The sequence below is a fragment of the Chinchilla lanigera genome, unplaced genomic scaffold (assembly GCF_000276665.1).
Source record: "Chinchilla lanigera isolate Chin_1 unplaced genomic scaffold, ChiLan1.0 scaffold00005, whole genome shotgun sequence".
Taxonomy (NCBI): domain Eukaryota; kingdom Metazoa; phylum Chordata; class Mammalia; order Rodentia; family Chinchillidae; genus Chinchilla; species Chinchilla lanigera.
The window spans coordinates 10,971,011-10,986,701 of record NW_004955406.1 but is presented as its reverse complement, the minus strand read 5'-3'; the positions used below and the strand labels follow the sequence as shown (position 1 = coordinate 10,986,701).

Here is a 15,691-nt window from a genome sequence, read left to right as displayed (position 1 = left end):
TTATTTGCATGTGCTTGTTTCTTAACTCTTTAATAAGTTCTCTGCCTCTGAGTCAACTCTCCTAGGTTCTTAATGTAGTCAGTACTCATAGCAAATAATATCCCACAAAGGTCCAAATAAAGACACCGGGAGAATTTTCACATCATTTGCATGCTCTAATCAAAGCAATAGCTGTGTTTCTCCTTCAGTCTTCATTTGGAAATTTTGCACCTTGCTGCCAGGAAATTTGATTTGCGTGCATCTTTTTCTCGGACTCCATGTGCCTGAAACAGACCAGGGTAAAAGGCCTCTGTGTCTGGTTACACAAGGTGTTCCCAGCCACATAGCACTTAATGGCTAGGGTCCCACCTGGAAGCCATGTTTCTAGAGTTTTTCTGGAGCAAGGGAACATGTAAAGTGAGTGTACTTTTAGCAAGGGGACAAATAGAGAGCGAACACTGTCACTAGAAGCAGCTGCCATGGGCCCTTCTTTCTCAGCATGAAGAATGTGGAGGGGTCCCCAGCTGTCAGGTATTTCCTGCTGCACGACGTGCTTACATTTCTCTTCTAAAGAGTCAGTAGAATAGCAGCAGGGGTGTGGAACCATGATTTCCACAACTAAATTTTAGTTGAAGTTAGTTCTAGGCTTGATTAAGCAAGCACTAGATAAAAAGCCTTTTATACTCTCAATGATTTTTTTCCTGTGTACAGAAGTGACCAAAAATTTATTAAGCTGTCACTGGACATCTGTTAGTAAATTAGGCATGTATACTAAGTTTAGGGGCCCAGCTGGGAGCTGGAAAGCACCAATAAAACTCACAAAGACTGTTCATGAAGAGAGAAGGCAGTGGAAATTTACCCATTGCACAAGGACAAGATGTCCTTTCTTTAATGGCTTCATTACCCACCATACTGAGCAAAACGATGTCAGAAGAGCAACCCTAGGCTGTGTGTGATCTGACCACTGAACACTTTCATCTTGTCTCCTGCTTCACTGGCATGAACCTGTCATTCCAGAAGAGTGGACCTACTCATTCTCTCTGAACGATAGAAAACAAAATGTCTAGAAGTGATACTTTTAAAGGTAAAAGTAAGTGGTCAAGATGAATCATGCTTAAGAAGATAGACTACCTGCAGGATGTCAAGATATTTTCCAATGGCTTTAAGGTTTTGCAAAAGCTCACAGGGTTAAAATCAAAGCATGAACTATGCTGTCATTTCACTTGATATACAATTTTAGACATAGAGATAAACTTCCAACTGAAGAATTTTGAAAATTATTTTTATGAGATTTTAATTACATTGCTATGCCTGGACTTAGGCTTTCCAGAACACTGTACCACTTCAACCACTACATCATATTTTCTTCCAGTGGGAGCTAGTACTTGCTCATAAAATCATTTGCCATGGAATAAAAGCAACTTACTTCAGCTGCTCAGAATATTTAGAATATTTTTCTGCAGCTGGGTAACATTTTCCTTGTCAAGTTCCTTAGACTTGATATATCATGAGATATATATATATATGTATATGAATAGTGAAATGGACATATAAATGGATAGTGAAAACCTGAAAAGAAAAAAGCGAATGCACCAACACAAGCACTGACATAATTACACAATACTGTAAGATAATTACATTTGTCCATGTGGTCTGTGGAGTAACATTCACTTTTGTTTTCTTATAGATAGTGAAGAAACACCAGGTTCTACAATAATGGGAAAGGTTTCTTAGTGAAGTTAGACAGTTATTTAAAAGTCTACTGAATCCCAACCTCATTATGATTGTCCAAGTTCTACAAAAGAAAAAGAAATTCTAATTAGGTTTCCAGCTACTCTTTGTATTTTCCATAATTACTGGTAACTCCAATAAGCAATACATAAAAATAATAAGTGAAGAAGGTAAAAATGAGGAAGAGCACAAAACACTGGAACTTGTGTCTACAGGTGTGTGCTGGCCACTACAAACCAAAAAAAAAAAAAAAAAAAGGAAACTGGGATGGCCCACATCCTGGAGCTCAAACAAACATATGTCCCACACACCACGTGTGAAGCCCAGATCTTTTTTTTTTTTTTTCTGAGACAGGGTCTCACTATGCAGTTCAGGCTGGCCTTGAGCCCACTTTGTAGTCCAGTATGGCCTCAAACTTGCAATGATCCTCCTGCCTCAGCCTCCCAAGTGCTGGGATTACAGGCGTGTGCCACCATGCCTGGCACAAATTCCAGATCTACTCTCAGCCTTGCTCCTCGAAGTCTCCATCCACAGTCTTCACCATAAAGCTGAACCCGTTCCTGTTTTGAAATCGGTGTATCTGGGTTTTATTATTGATTTTCTCTTATTATATTTTTAACCTGAAACATAATTTTCCCATTCATCACCTACCCGTGAAGTCTTTTCTATCTTTTCCTTTGAAGACTGACACATAACAAATTCTCAACATGGTGCACGGCACACAGTCGGTGTCTAGTAAATGTGAGTTTTCTTGCCTCTTTTCTACTCTTAAGATTTAAGTGGGAGGAAACATGCACTGTGGGACCCAGGGCTCTCCACCAAGCGATACTGATGTCTTACAGTTCTTTTTTACTACAACTGCACTGACACAGTAATAGGAGGGGAAGTGAAGGGAGTCCACAGCCCACACCAGAGAAGGACCATCAGCACAGCCGTGCTGACCACTGGCCACAATGGCAGACATCGTGTGGGTAATATTCTCTAGTAGTAAAAACTGCAATTTATGCACTTCGGAAAGACTTTTCGTGCATTCTGGGTCTGGCGTTTTAGTAGTACAGACAATTGTATTCCAGTTGTTGCAAATACTACTCACTTGTTTCATCATGAAATGTGGTATTTAAATGCAAACGTAAGCCAGCAATAAAGAATGTGGGAAAAAAGCAAAGAGCATGGCTAGCTAAGTCAAATAGGACAGTTCCCAACAGACTGGATGTGACTGGGTAGTACTCGGTGATGTAGATGACTAGGAATGACAGACATCACAGACCAACATTTGAAGACTTTTTACTTTCTGCCTCACTGAAGCATTCCCAAGGAGGTAGGGTCATCAACGCCCAGTGCTATTAAATGTACAAGGCACCACAGCTCTTTAAAAATTGGGGTATATTATAGACCAGTGATGGTGAACCTTTTAGAGACAGGTGTCCGAACTGCAACCCAAAACTCATTCACTGAAAAGTGCCCACACTGCAATTAAACCTGAACACTAAGGTCTTAGTTTAGAAAAAATTCATACATTAGCATCTTTTGTCTTAAAAGAAACACAAATAACACCCATGCCATAAGTTCGCCACCACTGCTATAGACTAAATGTCAGTTCTTCCCCACTTCATTTGTTGAAAGCTAATCCTCAATGTGATGCTAATTGAAGGTAGAGCCTTTGGGAGGTGATTAGTTAATGAGATGGAGCCTCATCAATGGATTACCACACTTATAAAAGAAGCCCTGGGGGATCCCTTTCATTTGCCATGTGAGGCCATGGTGAAAAAAGCAAGACAACAATCTATGAACACGGACACCAGATCAGCCACGGCTTGGACTCCCAACTTCCCAACCTCTGGAACTGTGAGAAATAAATGTTCCATTTTTTGAGTCAGTTGGTCTACTGCAGTCTATTACTCCAGGCTAAAGGGACATAGATGGGGCACCAATAGAGTATGTACAAAAAAGGAATTGCTTCTCCTCTGAAAGGAAGCCAATACTGAACTGAGATGATTACACAAAGGAAACGATGACTTTTGTTATCTCCCATAAAACAATGACAACATATAAGATTCTCTGTGTGAAAGAAGCCCCAGCCGCAGTAGCAGGAGCATCTGTTGACAGCAGGTTAAGTGCCCAAAGACAGGAGGAATGTGATATTTTTTCTTTTGATTATTATTTACAACCCAAAATGCATATTTCCAAGATGGATGCTTGGGAAATATCTATTATCTTGAAACTACCTCAAACTGATCCTTCTTGTTGAAGGCTCTGATTCATGACTACTTATAATGTCATCAGTGTTAAATGATGCATTAAAAACTTAGTATGCTTTCATGTGATGATTTGTTAAAACTGAAATAGCAATGAAAGGGTCACTTTTATTTATTTCATACTGACATGATTACTTGCATAATGTACAATAAAACACAAATTTTATAGGCACATAAGGGGGTCATGGTGATTTGTTTTCAAGGGTATTTTACATGCTTCTATCCTCTGTCCAGTCAAATTAGTGTTTGAAATAATTTTTCAGAACATACAGAACAAAATTCATTTTATTGAACCTGTGATACATACAAGTTGAAATTTGTAGAAAATGCTTCTAATAAAAGGATGTAGCCATAATATGCAAACAGTGCCTCAAATCCGAGAAAATCAATTGTATCATTCTAAAAGGCAATGTGCAATAGGTCATCTCGTCAGATGGGTCCTTGTCTCTTTCATAGTAGCCAAACATGGATCAAAAAGCAAATCCAGATCTGAAATAACTGCTTGGAAAAGGATTATATATGTAAAGACTGGGAGATCAAAGTTCTACTTCAGGGCTTTTATGTTAATTTGGATAATCACAAGCTCCCTTGTTGACTGTCCAACAGCAACATGATGAAATGTCTGTCTGGCTACTTCATGTCATGATACTGATGTGATAGAAAAAACTCCTTAAATGGTTTAAGAAGATAAAGGTGCTTAGCAAATCCATAACATCATCAAGGGTAACAGAGACCTTCTCCACTTGTTCAGTTCTTAACCATCCACATGTTCCTAAAGCTATGATCTCACAGGCAGTCTAACCAAATCTTTGGAGTACAAAGGCTCTTTGTAATAGAATTTTATTAAATTAACCAACAGAATTTACAGTGCTTTGTTCAGAAGATTTGTAGCAGGTTTGAGAAGCAGAAGATATACTCTCAGCATGACAGTGGGAACAATGGATTGATTTAATTCATTGAGAGGTAATTAAGTTACTCTCGGTCCAGTTGTTAACGTTTAAGTGAAACATCTAGTTGACTTGCTTGTATGTTGATTTTTCACTGGTATTTTCATAACAGATATGCTTCAAGAGGTAGACTTTTGTAATTATTTAAAACTAGGTTTTGATGGGCTGAGGATGTAACTCAGTGGTAGAGTGTGGCCTAGCATGCAAACGGACCTGAGTTCAATCCCCAGTACCACTAAAAATATATATAAATAAATAAATTAGGTTTTGATCCTGGATAAATATATATGTGTCGTATTTTTTAATCTGTATTTTAGGCCATTTTTTAAACACTGAGCTTAGATGTTAAACAATCCACTTAAAATTTCTTGTCCTTTTACTCATTCTGCTTAGGAGAGCACAAATTTAATGACTGGTTGCCATGAGTCTGCTGGGTCACTTCAGCAAATTCCCTTCAGGAAAAAAATTGATTATTGAGAATTGATTGACCTTAGCATTTCAGTCAATGGCTGAAAAGGGTATATAGTGTGTCTTTCTACCATTATGTTTCTTAAATTGAAGTGAAGTAATAAGAGCACCTTTCATACATGAAATATAAAAATGAAAACATAATTAAATTAAACAACAAACAGGTGGAGTAGAATCAACTGTTAATATGATTGTAGTTCATGGTAAAGAAAACCAAATGGGAGGGTGGGGATTTAGCTCAGTGACACAGCGCCTGTCTAACAAGCACAAGGTCGTAAGTTCAATTCCTGGTACAGGAAGAAAAACAAAAAACAAACTAACAAACAAAAAAAAGAAAACCAAATGGAACCCAAGCTTCATGAAATAGATTATGTCTGAAGTCCGGTATAAAATTACACATATTTAAAGAACAATTCAATTCAGTTCAATTCAATGTGCTTGCAATAAGTTAAAAAGAATGTGGCTAATTTAAAAAGAAAAGGAAGACTCTGGTCACCTGAATGTTGACTCATTTAAACTTCATAAAACACATTATTAAGGCAATTTTCAGATGAGCAACAATAACAACAAAAAGGAGATGTTGAGAGAAATCAGCCTGGCTCAGAAAGACACATGTCACATGTTTGCTCTAATATGTGGAATCTAAAAAGGATGACAAGAAAGTGAAGAGAGACTATTATTTGACAAGAGGAAGGGAAGAATGGAGGGGATAAGGAGATGTAAGGAGAGGTAATAGGGGGTATACATCTGATTAAAACACATTATACACATTGATCCCTCCGATCTAAAACATGTGAACTTTGTGGAAGAGGTGATTAAAGTAGGTTATATGCATGTACAAATCTGCCAGAATGAAACCCATTAATCTGAACAACCAACATGCACTAATTAAAAAATACGGAGAAAGAAAGTGGAGCAATTAATGTGCTCGATGCCTGTATCTAACATATACTAGAATCAGGATTCAAGGTCAAGCCTGTCTGCAAAGCTCACGACCTCTGCAAGGCCAAAACGCCTCCTGAGCAACACCAGCATCTCAAGAAGCACAGGATGCATGATGCGCAGAAAAAGAAGAAGCAGGTAGGTGTCACACAAGGGACACAGGAATGTATAAATTTCCTTGATACTCAGGGTCATAGTGTGACTCATTCCGATTCTTAGCTACTCATGTTCCTCCTTTTGGTCAGCATCACTCTAAGAGCTTGATCACCATTATTGAAAGATGGTCCTTCCAGGGAGAGACAGCCAGGACCACAGATGAACAAAGCAATAAAAGTGATTATTTATATATCTATAATTTTGTGGCAAATTGTGGAAGCCAGATTTTGGAAACTTAACTCCAAAGATAGCAGGACATTTCATGCAAAGGTAGGTTTAAAAGGCAGAGGAAACAGATATAGATTAATTTTTCATTAAGAACACCAATTTCTTCACATATTTCTGTATCCACACTCTTATATAATACTTCTCTGCATTAGCTTTAGACTTGACCATGCTATTTGGCTTCATGGATGAGACAACAGTGAATGCAATGCATGTGAAACTCCATGGTGAGCTTGGACACCTGAGAACACCATGGTAAGAAGCCTGTGCTAGCAGGCGGTGGATGAGAGGGTAAGAAACATCTAGCCGACAGCCTAGCAAGGGCAGATAGGCAGATATGCCAAAAACCAAGCCTGACATCATCCACACACCAGCTGGCTACCAGAGAGCAAAGTAGGAAACAGCTGAGCAGCCCCAGGCCACACGGCTTGACCGCAGACCACAGAATCATGAGCTAAATGAAACGGCTGTTTACTTCAAACTAAAATTATTGTTTTAAAGTTTTGGGATGGTTTAGTTTGCTAGTTGTCTCAGACAACTAGAAAAACAAGCAAAAATGTTCACCTACACTGAAAGAGTATGTGTTCTTAGTTCCCATATAGATCCATGGCATTTAAGAGGGACCATGATGTAGGAAGGACTGCCTGGGTCGCCCTGCCAGAAAGAGTTGTGCACAGCTTCAGGGAATCCCATTGTCAGAAGGGCAAGAAGGCAGAGAGTCACCTTCATGCAACCAACAGTAAAATACAAAAATAGGAAACACAGTATACTTTGCCAGAATGAGCTAGGATCACTTGCAATGCCCTCATAATGAGCCTGGCCAAGGCAAAGTGTGTCAACAGTCAGGAAGCAGCTCTATTCATGGGGATAGGTAACAACACAGAAACATCTGAATGGGCCACCAACTTAAGACGTAGGTAATAGATGTCATAATTCCCAAAGGATGCTGTAATAGTTTATATGTGAATTTGGATAGGTCATTGTACACAGATATTTGCTCAAACACCAATCTAGATGTTGTTGTGAAGGTGCTTTTAGATAAGATTAATGTTTAAATCAGAAGTCACCAAAATGTAAGGTTTCATCTCATTACACAAAAGCCTTAGAAAACACACACTGACTTACTCCACCTTAGTTATATTTGTCTGGAGAACAATGATTAGTACAGATTTTAATACTGTGTTGTCTTAGTTACTCTTCTGTCATTGCTAAGACAAAATACCTGACACCAAAAATTAGGGAAAGAAGGGTCTTTTTTTTAGCTCACAGTTTGTGGCAGTTTCAGTCCACACTCAGTTGGCTGCAAGGCAGATGGCGACAGTTTATGGCAGCAGAAAACAGCAAAAGCAGCAAGAGCAAAAAGCAGGGAGCAAGAGAGAGCAAGCCTCTTTATCTTCCTTATATTGTATGCAGGCTTCCCGCCCCAGGGAGTGTGTTAGCACTCATACCCATAATCCCACCATTGGACCATGAATCAATCATAAATTCTAGAAGCTCACCCTATGACTGCATGAGGCTTTAGGAGGACATCCAGACACAAAACATAACATAGGTACATAAGATACATCTTCCTCCCAAACACTTTCCCTTATCCAAAACTTTTGTGCATCCACTTCCTTTCTATGAAATCCAAGTAGTCATTTTATTTATCATCAGCGGTCTAACCTTAAAACCAGTGCAATGTATTCTGTGCATTATATTTGCATACATGAATTACTACATAAAGACATATGCATATACCTTCTAGGTTCCTTGTGATAAGGTTAAAAGGTACTAATAAAAATAGCAACTTATGGCATGATGGCATCATAAAGTTTATAACTATCATTCACACAAAAAAAAATCACATAAATGGAAACTGCATTGGCTCTAAAAATAAAGGAAGTGCACCAAAGCAGAGGCTCCCAGAATCTAAAGCAATATACCTTAGATGGACCAAATCACAACACCTCCCAGGAAACCAGATTCCAGTACTGGATGGCAAAGACTGTAGAAAAGCAGTCCACAACCTCTTAGGCACCAGGTTTTTTGAAGATTTTCCATGGATAGTGTGGGGGCAAGGGGATGATGGTTTCAGGATGATGCAAAGGCGCACATAACTAGGTCCCTCATGTAAACAGTTCCCAGTAGGTTTTGTGTTTTTGTAAGAATCTAATGCCACAGCTGAGTTGACAGGAGACGGAGCTCAAGTGGTAGTGTAAGCCATAAATACAGCAGCGATACATATGGATGAAGCTTCATTCACTTGGTGCTCATCTCCTGCTATGTGGCCTGGTTCCTAACAGGCCACAGACAGGTACCAATCCATGGCCTAGGTTTTGGGGATCCTTGCTCTAGAAGACGACTAATAAACCCCTGATGCCAGGATGGGAAGGGTGGGGTACAGGAGTGCAGACTGCTCCTCACTCTGGATCTTATTTATTGCAGTAGATCAACAGCACCCAATAGCAGGTGGAAAGAGGCTGCATCAACAATAACACTGCCAAGTGCAAACAGGTTTTCTCTCCCCTGGTAGAGAGCAAACTGCACAGAAAACATCAGGGATGGCCATACCTTGCAGGCAGCTGCAAAACTGGACACAGACAAAAATGTGTCTCAGTGAACTGAATCCATCTCAGTCAACGGCAATGATGTCGTGAAGAAACTGTGGGGCTGGGATTGTTCACAGCCCTCACTCTGTCCCCACTATGCTGCCTGCCTCTGTCAAAAAAAACCAAGTAACCTATTCACGCAAATTTGTACTCCAGTTTTCCACCTCCAGCTGCATCGTGGCAACACCAGCATCATGTTATTCAAGGAGAATCCATTCATCCTACCAATAGCTACAAACCAGTGCAATATGGAATTCCTCGCGCTCTTCCTTTGAGAAGAAGGGGGAAAAGTTTCGCAAAACAAATCCACAAGTATTTCTAGAACATAAAATTATATGAAGTAAATTCACAATAGTATCTGCCTGGTGCATTTAAAATTATTAAACTTACATGACATGATGTAACGAAAGGACAGAGAATACATAACTTAAAGGACAAGGCACTATGATTAGATGATAATATTTGCTTAGAGGCAGATAGAAATAAAGTACTAGAGAAAAACAGAAAGACAATGAAAGAGTAAATAAGTACAGACAGATATATTCTGTATTAGCAGCAGTAAAGAGTGAAATTTTCAGTGAATAAAATTAGAGTAAGTGCTACAGTGGACAAATTTAAGAAATTAATCTAGCAGAGAGAGGTTAGGAGAAAAGCTAAAAAAATTATAATTGAGATGTATAAGTGTGAACTACACTAACTGTTGTTTCAAAAGAGTCCATCAGGACACATCAACAAACAACTAATGAATTATAATTGCTATGGTAACTAAATATAAAAGCACCTCTCTTTCTAATATGTCAGCAACTATTATGTAACAGATATAGTACTATTATAGTACAGTACTTATTAAAGCTTTAGGACAATACTGATGGTGTCCATTTTATAAATCAAAGCATAAACTTTCAACAGTAGAATAGAAAACAAATTTTCAGCTGAAGAAAACCTGAATCTGCAGACATAAGTCGCTCACCAAATATATATACATAAGAAAATAAACAATGAAATGGTAGTGACCCCCTCTATTTTGAGTTTCAAGAAAAGGAAAGATACAGAGCCCCAAAGATATATGGGTATATATACCCATACCTATGGTTGAAATCAATATTTTTATATGTTCTCAGAATATTGAAGGCATGACAGTAATAAATCAATAACCATAGTATTTTTAAGAGCAAAGTTTATCTCACATACTTGTCTATCTCACCAAAAAGTCAACATATGCACAGACAACAGAAGATACTATTAAATATTTAAAAGCTCAGGCATTGAGTGACCACAAACAACCCTAAAACTACTGGAAAAATTATTGTATTTTTCCAATAAACTGGATAAAACATTTTGTAAGAACAAGAACTTAATAAGCCATTGAAATGTAGTTAGCATATAAAAATCAATCATTTTCATACACACAAAAAGTAACCAGTTTGTATATGTAATGGAAAAGAATTCTTACATAAAAATCTAAAAAAAATTGAATCTCTTGAATGATCAATGATATTAAACATTTTTTCATATATATATATATCTATTGGCTGTTTGTGTATCTTTATTTGAAAATTGTGCATTCATTTCAGATGCCCATTTTTGGATGGGGTCTTTACATTAGGGAGGTCTGATATCTTTAAGTTCTTTATCCTAGACAGCCCTTTGTCTGAGGAGCAGCTGGCAGAAACCTTTTTCTCACACTGTGGCTTGTCTTTTCACTCTGTTTGTGATTTCTTTTGCTGTGTAAAAGCTTTTTAAAAAGATGAGACCCCAGTTGTTCCTTCTTTGTAATACTTCTTGTGCAATCAGGTTTTTTTCTGTTTTAATATTCAGATTTTTTTAAAATCTATTTTGACTTTAGTTTGGTGCATGGTAATAGACATGAGTCTAGTTTAGTCTTTGGCATGTGGAAAGCCAGTTTTTCTGGCACTATTTATTAAAGAGGCTGTCTTTTTTCCAGTGAACATGTTTGGGCCCTTTGTCAAAGATAAGGTGGCTGAGTGTGTTTGGACTTATCTCTGCATCTTCTGATCTGTTCCATTGATCCTCAGGTCTGTTTTCTGTTTGTTTTCGTTTTGTTTTGCCAGTACCATGCTGTTGATATCATAGTACATCCATAGTATAACTTCGAGTCAGAGATTGTGATGTCCCCTGCTTTGCCTTTGTTGACCACAGCACAGTTTGTAATAGCTAACTCTTGGGAACAACCCAAATGCCACTCAACCAATGAATGGATAAAAAAGATGTGGGTTTTTTTTTTTACAATGGAGTACTACTTTGCCGTGAAGAAGGATAAATCTGAGACATTTCTAGGTAAACGGATGCACCTGGAGACCACACTCTTAAGTGAAATAAATCATACATACATGTTTAAATGCTGCGTGGTTTTTGTGGTGTGAGAAACTGAAAAGTGTAAATAAGCATCAAAATGTATAATAGATATTGTAAAATAGGAAGAAAATGTTCAAATGGGGAGGAAAACTAGGGAGGGACAATGGGGAAAAGAAGGAAGAGAAAAGAAGGTAAAAATGGAAACAAAGCTTTTGTAAATAAGGAAAGGAAGAGAGCTTGAAGTGAGGCGAGGAGGATGGGAAAAAAGAAAAGTCAACATACATCAGCTACCGGTACAAATTCCCTATGATGAATACGGTCATTATGGATACCTAAGATGTACCAATAAAAGTAATTAATTAAAAATAATTGTATAAACCTAGTAAGAAATTTGCAAAACTTCTATGAAGAAAACATTAAAGCACTCCTGAGGAGCAACAAATCAAATTTCAATAAATGGAAAGACAGAGCATTTTCATTAATAGCAGATTTGACTCTTGTAACGGAAGTAGGGAACACAGGAAGGAGCAAGTGGGACAGGGACAAAACCTCAGGGCTCCATTCTGACGGTATGAGTGTGACCCTTCGTGGGAGAGGCCAGCGGATGGAGTATGGGAGTCCTGCGCACATGTCGCCTAGCAACAGTGAGGATGGACAGATACAGGCACTTTGGGACATTCCAAATGCACAGATGGCATGAAGAGGGAAGAGCCACGGCAGGTCACTGAAGACAAACCAACAGTCAGCGAAAAAAAAGAAATGTGGTAGCTCCAAGGCCGAAGAAAGTCAGTCGATCAAGGAAGGAAGTGTGTATCCTTTATTTCCAGTGCCTGGTCCATAGCGGTAATTTTTTTTTTTTAATTGTTAAATGAAAGTATAAATGAATCAATAAAGAAATGGATTTTTCCTGCAATAATATAGGTTATCCAAGTGAAGTCAAAAAGGCAAAGAAAGCAAGTATCTTGGACTAATCCTGTCTGTTTGTCTTACAACTGTATGTAAATGTATATGTGCATTGATATAACTAAAAATAACCTTAAATTTTAAAAGTTCAAATCCAGCTTCATTTTGAAAGAATAACAGTGTGATTAAATGTCTAATAGCACTACAGACTCCAGTAGAATAATCTGCTGCATGTCCACTGGATTGCTACAATGGGAGTGGAAAGGTATTAAGTGTTAAGCTAATGAAATATTGACTGCTAAATGCACAAAGAATAATGTATTCATTGATCTTGGATAAGACCCTGGAGATAATGCATCTCTCTCATCCTTTCCCAAGAAGGGTGATAACAACCTGCTCTCTTACTTAGTATTAGTGTCTTCCGCCAACTTCCCATAAAACCCTCTTTCAACAAACTACTGACACCTAGATTCAAAGGATCCCCTAGCTACCGAACACAGGTTAAAAACCAGATAAAGAACTAATGAGGTCAGAACTGGATGTGGCATTACTAGGGGTGATCAAAACATATGCTAAGCATTTAAATTAAACAATTTTATTACAGCAAAAGACACACTACCATTAATCTCCCTTAAAATATTCTCACTTGCTTTGAACACACTTATCCCATTGTCCTTGCCACTTGCAGATGAAGTTCTGGAGGTCCTCTTGATGAGGTGTGGTAAAGAGATCTGGTGAACGCTGCTGCTGTGTCCTATCCATTGAAAAGCAGGCTGACAAAACCCATTACAGTGAGTTTTTATCCATTGCATTCACTGGATCTGGCACTAAGCGACTTCTGGCTCTTTCACAAAGTCAAAATGGTTGTGAAAGGTAAATGTTTTGAATGAATTCAGGACACTGAGGCAGCCAGGACAATGCAAGGGGACTTCCAGAACTGCTTCAGAAGGTATCAAGAATAATGGGATACATGTTTTGGAAGCAAAAGGGTGCCTTCTGAGGGGGATTAATGGCAATATGTCTTTTCCTGTAATACATTTTTAAAACTTAAATATTCACCATATGTTCTGATCGCACTTATACTTAGTCTTTATTCACAAACACTTCCAAAGTGATATGGTTAATTTCATATATTCCACCACCAAAGTAGCTATCATAACATCAGCTACACAGTTAACCATATTCAATTAAGTTCAGAACTGTTACCAGATTGATTCATTTTCTGTATGTAGAATCTATTATATAGTCACAGCAATCACAGGTGTTCTTTACTCTTCTTAAAAATTAGTATATTAGCCTATTTTTTTCATTCAAAGTAAAGCCAAATCAAAAAAATTAAAAAGTACTTGTCAGCCTATCATACATATGATTAAAGAATGTATATGTTTTCCTGGATATGATTTACTTTATCTCTTCATACATCTTATAATGAAGCTTTACAATTTGCTTAAACTATTCAGCAAGAAAATAAATGTTTCATACATATTATAGCTAAAATGAGATCTCACATGTAAAGTACAAATAGTGACTGTTCCATACCAGTTTATTATACTGTATTTGCAAATACTTTTCTTCCTTCTCAAAGTGTTGCTGAAATACATCTTCGTTCTTTAACTTACAAAAACAACTTTTATATTCACTTAAACTTGTGATCTATAATATTCTTTGCCAATCAGTACTTCCCTAGTTATCACTGACTATGCCAATCTGTTGTAGCACTGGGGTCATCTGATGGGGTGCTACGGTGTATACAAAGCAGGCATGCCCCTGGGGTGTGCTGAAAGGTGAACTCACTAAGAACATGGCTTTCTTTCCTTATAATTATCTCCCCTTTTCACTTAGTAATAATACGATACTGACATTAGCTGCTTCATCTTGACTTAATTGTTTTAAAGCCATAAAACCTGCTGCACCTGCTAAACCTGCTATTAGCCTCCAAGTGAGGGTTTTTTAAAAACTAATGTAAGTGAGCAAAGGTCATCTATAGACTTTATGCACAGAATTTCACCAGCAATTTCTGATGGCATGGCTTTACAAAGTTAGCTCACAACGCGGAAAAATTATGAACCTTGCCATCTCCAGGTAGTGAAGTCTAAAAAAGTCCTTGTGGGAATCACAAGAGGCCACAGCAAACCACGCCAAGCTCCTTTGCAATCGATGAGACGGGTGTCGTGTAGATGGGGTGTTGTGCAGATGACCGCACCTCTGTTCTCTATTGTGTCATTCCCGGCCCCCCGGAACCCCCACTTTTCAAAAGCCATTGTTTTTGTTTCTCAGCACCTTCTTTTAACAACAGAGAACGTCTTACTTTCTTTTCAGTGATGTGAGTTTGCTGCCACAGATGAAGGCTTTTACTTTATGATTTTAAAAGGCATCAACTGCCTCCCGTAGGTGGGCATTTGCTCCAGACAGTGCAAAACGTCAGGGGGCAGAGACTGCTCCTGAGCTGAGGTGTGGAAACTGGTGATGTACTGCAGAACTGATGTAATGGCCACCAGAGCTAGCGGGTTTGTGACATAAAGAAGAGCATTACACACACACACACACACACACACACACACACACACACACACACACACACCACATTCACCTGACAAAAAATTCAGAATTAGAAATAACATATTGTCCTCAAACTTCATTTGAAAATAGAGTTAAGGCAAAATTATATATTATTATGATTTTCTTTTATGTTTCTTACAAAGAATATACTCATGACTTCATAATCACTTGCTATAAATTATATACAATTAATTATGGATATATAATCAATATACATAATTAATTATACAATCAATTATGATATATATCTATATATCATCCATTCTAACAATAACCCTTAACCTGAATCAAAGAATGTAAAGTAGGACATGAAATATGTAAAAAAATTGTAAAAATATACATTTCAGTTAAATGTTTGTTGACTGACAAACTTTCTGTAAATGCTAAAAGCAGAGTTCAAATTTAATTATAATTTCTCAGGAGAAATTATTATTTAATATGCTTACTTAGCATATTGAATAGCCCTGAGAAAACATATTTATTAAAGCCACAGAGAAAAAGAATTCTAGCAATGGGAAATGATTTATTTACCTGGATCTTCTATAGTTAAGTTCTTTATTAACCACTGAACAATGTCTGACCCTAGAAAAAGAAAAAAGAAAAACACAAATAGATGTGA

General features: G+C 37.7%; 1 protein-coding gene across 7 annotated transcripts in view; it reads right to left on the bottom strand.

Moving 5' to 3' along the window:
* The window catches only part of Rgs7 (regulator of G-protein signaling 7), a gene marked incomplete at its 5' end in the record, with an annotated part of 458,438 nt that overhangs the window by 140,863 nt on the left and 301,884 nt on the right, over positions 1 to 15,691 (bottom strand). For 6 of the 7 annotated variants that reach the window (XM_013520541.1, XM_005374822.2, XM_005374823.2 and 3 more), the window contains 1 exon segment: positions 15,604 to 15,654. In XM_013520541.1, coding sequence (XP_013375995.1) covers positions 15,604 to 15,654 — 51 coding nt within the window. 7 annotated transcript variants of the gene reach the window in all.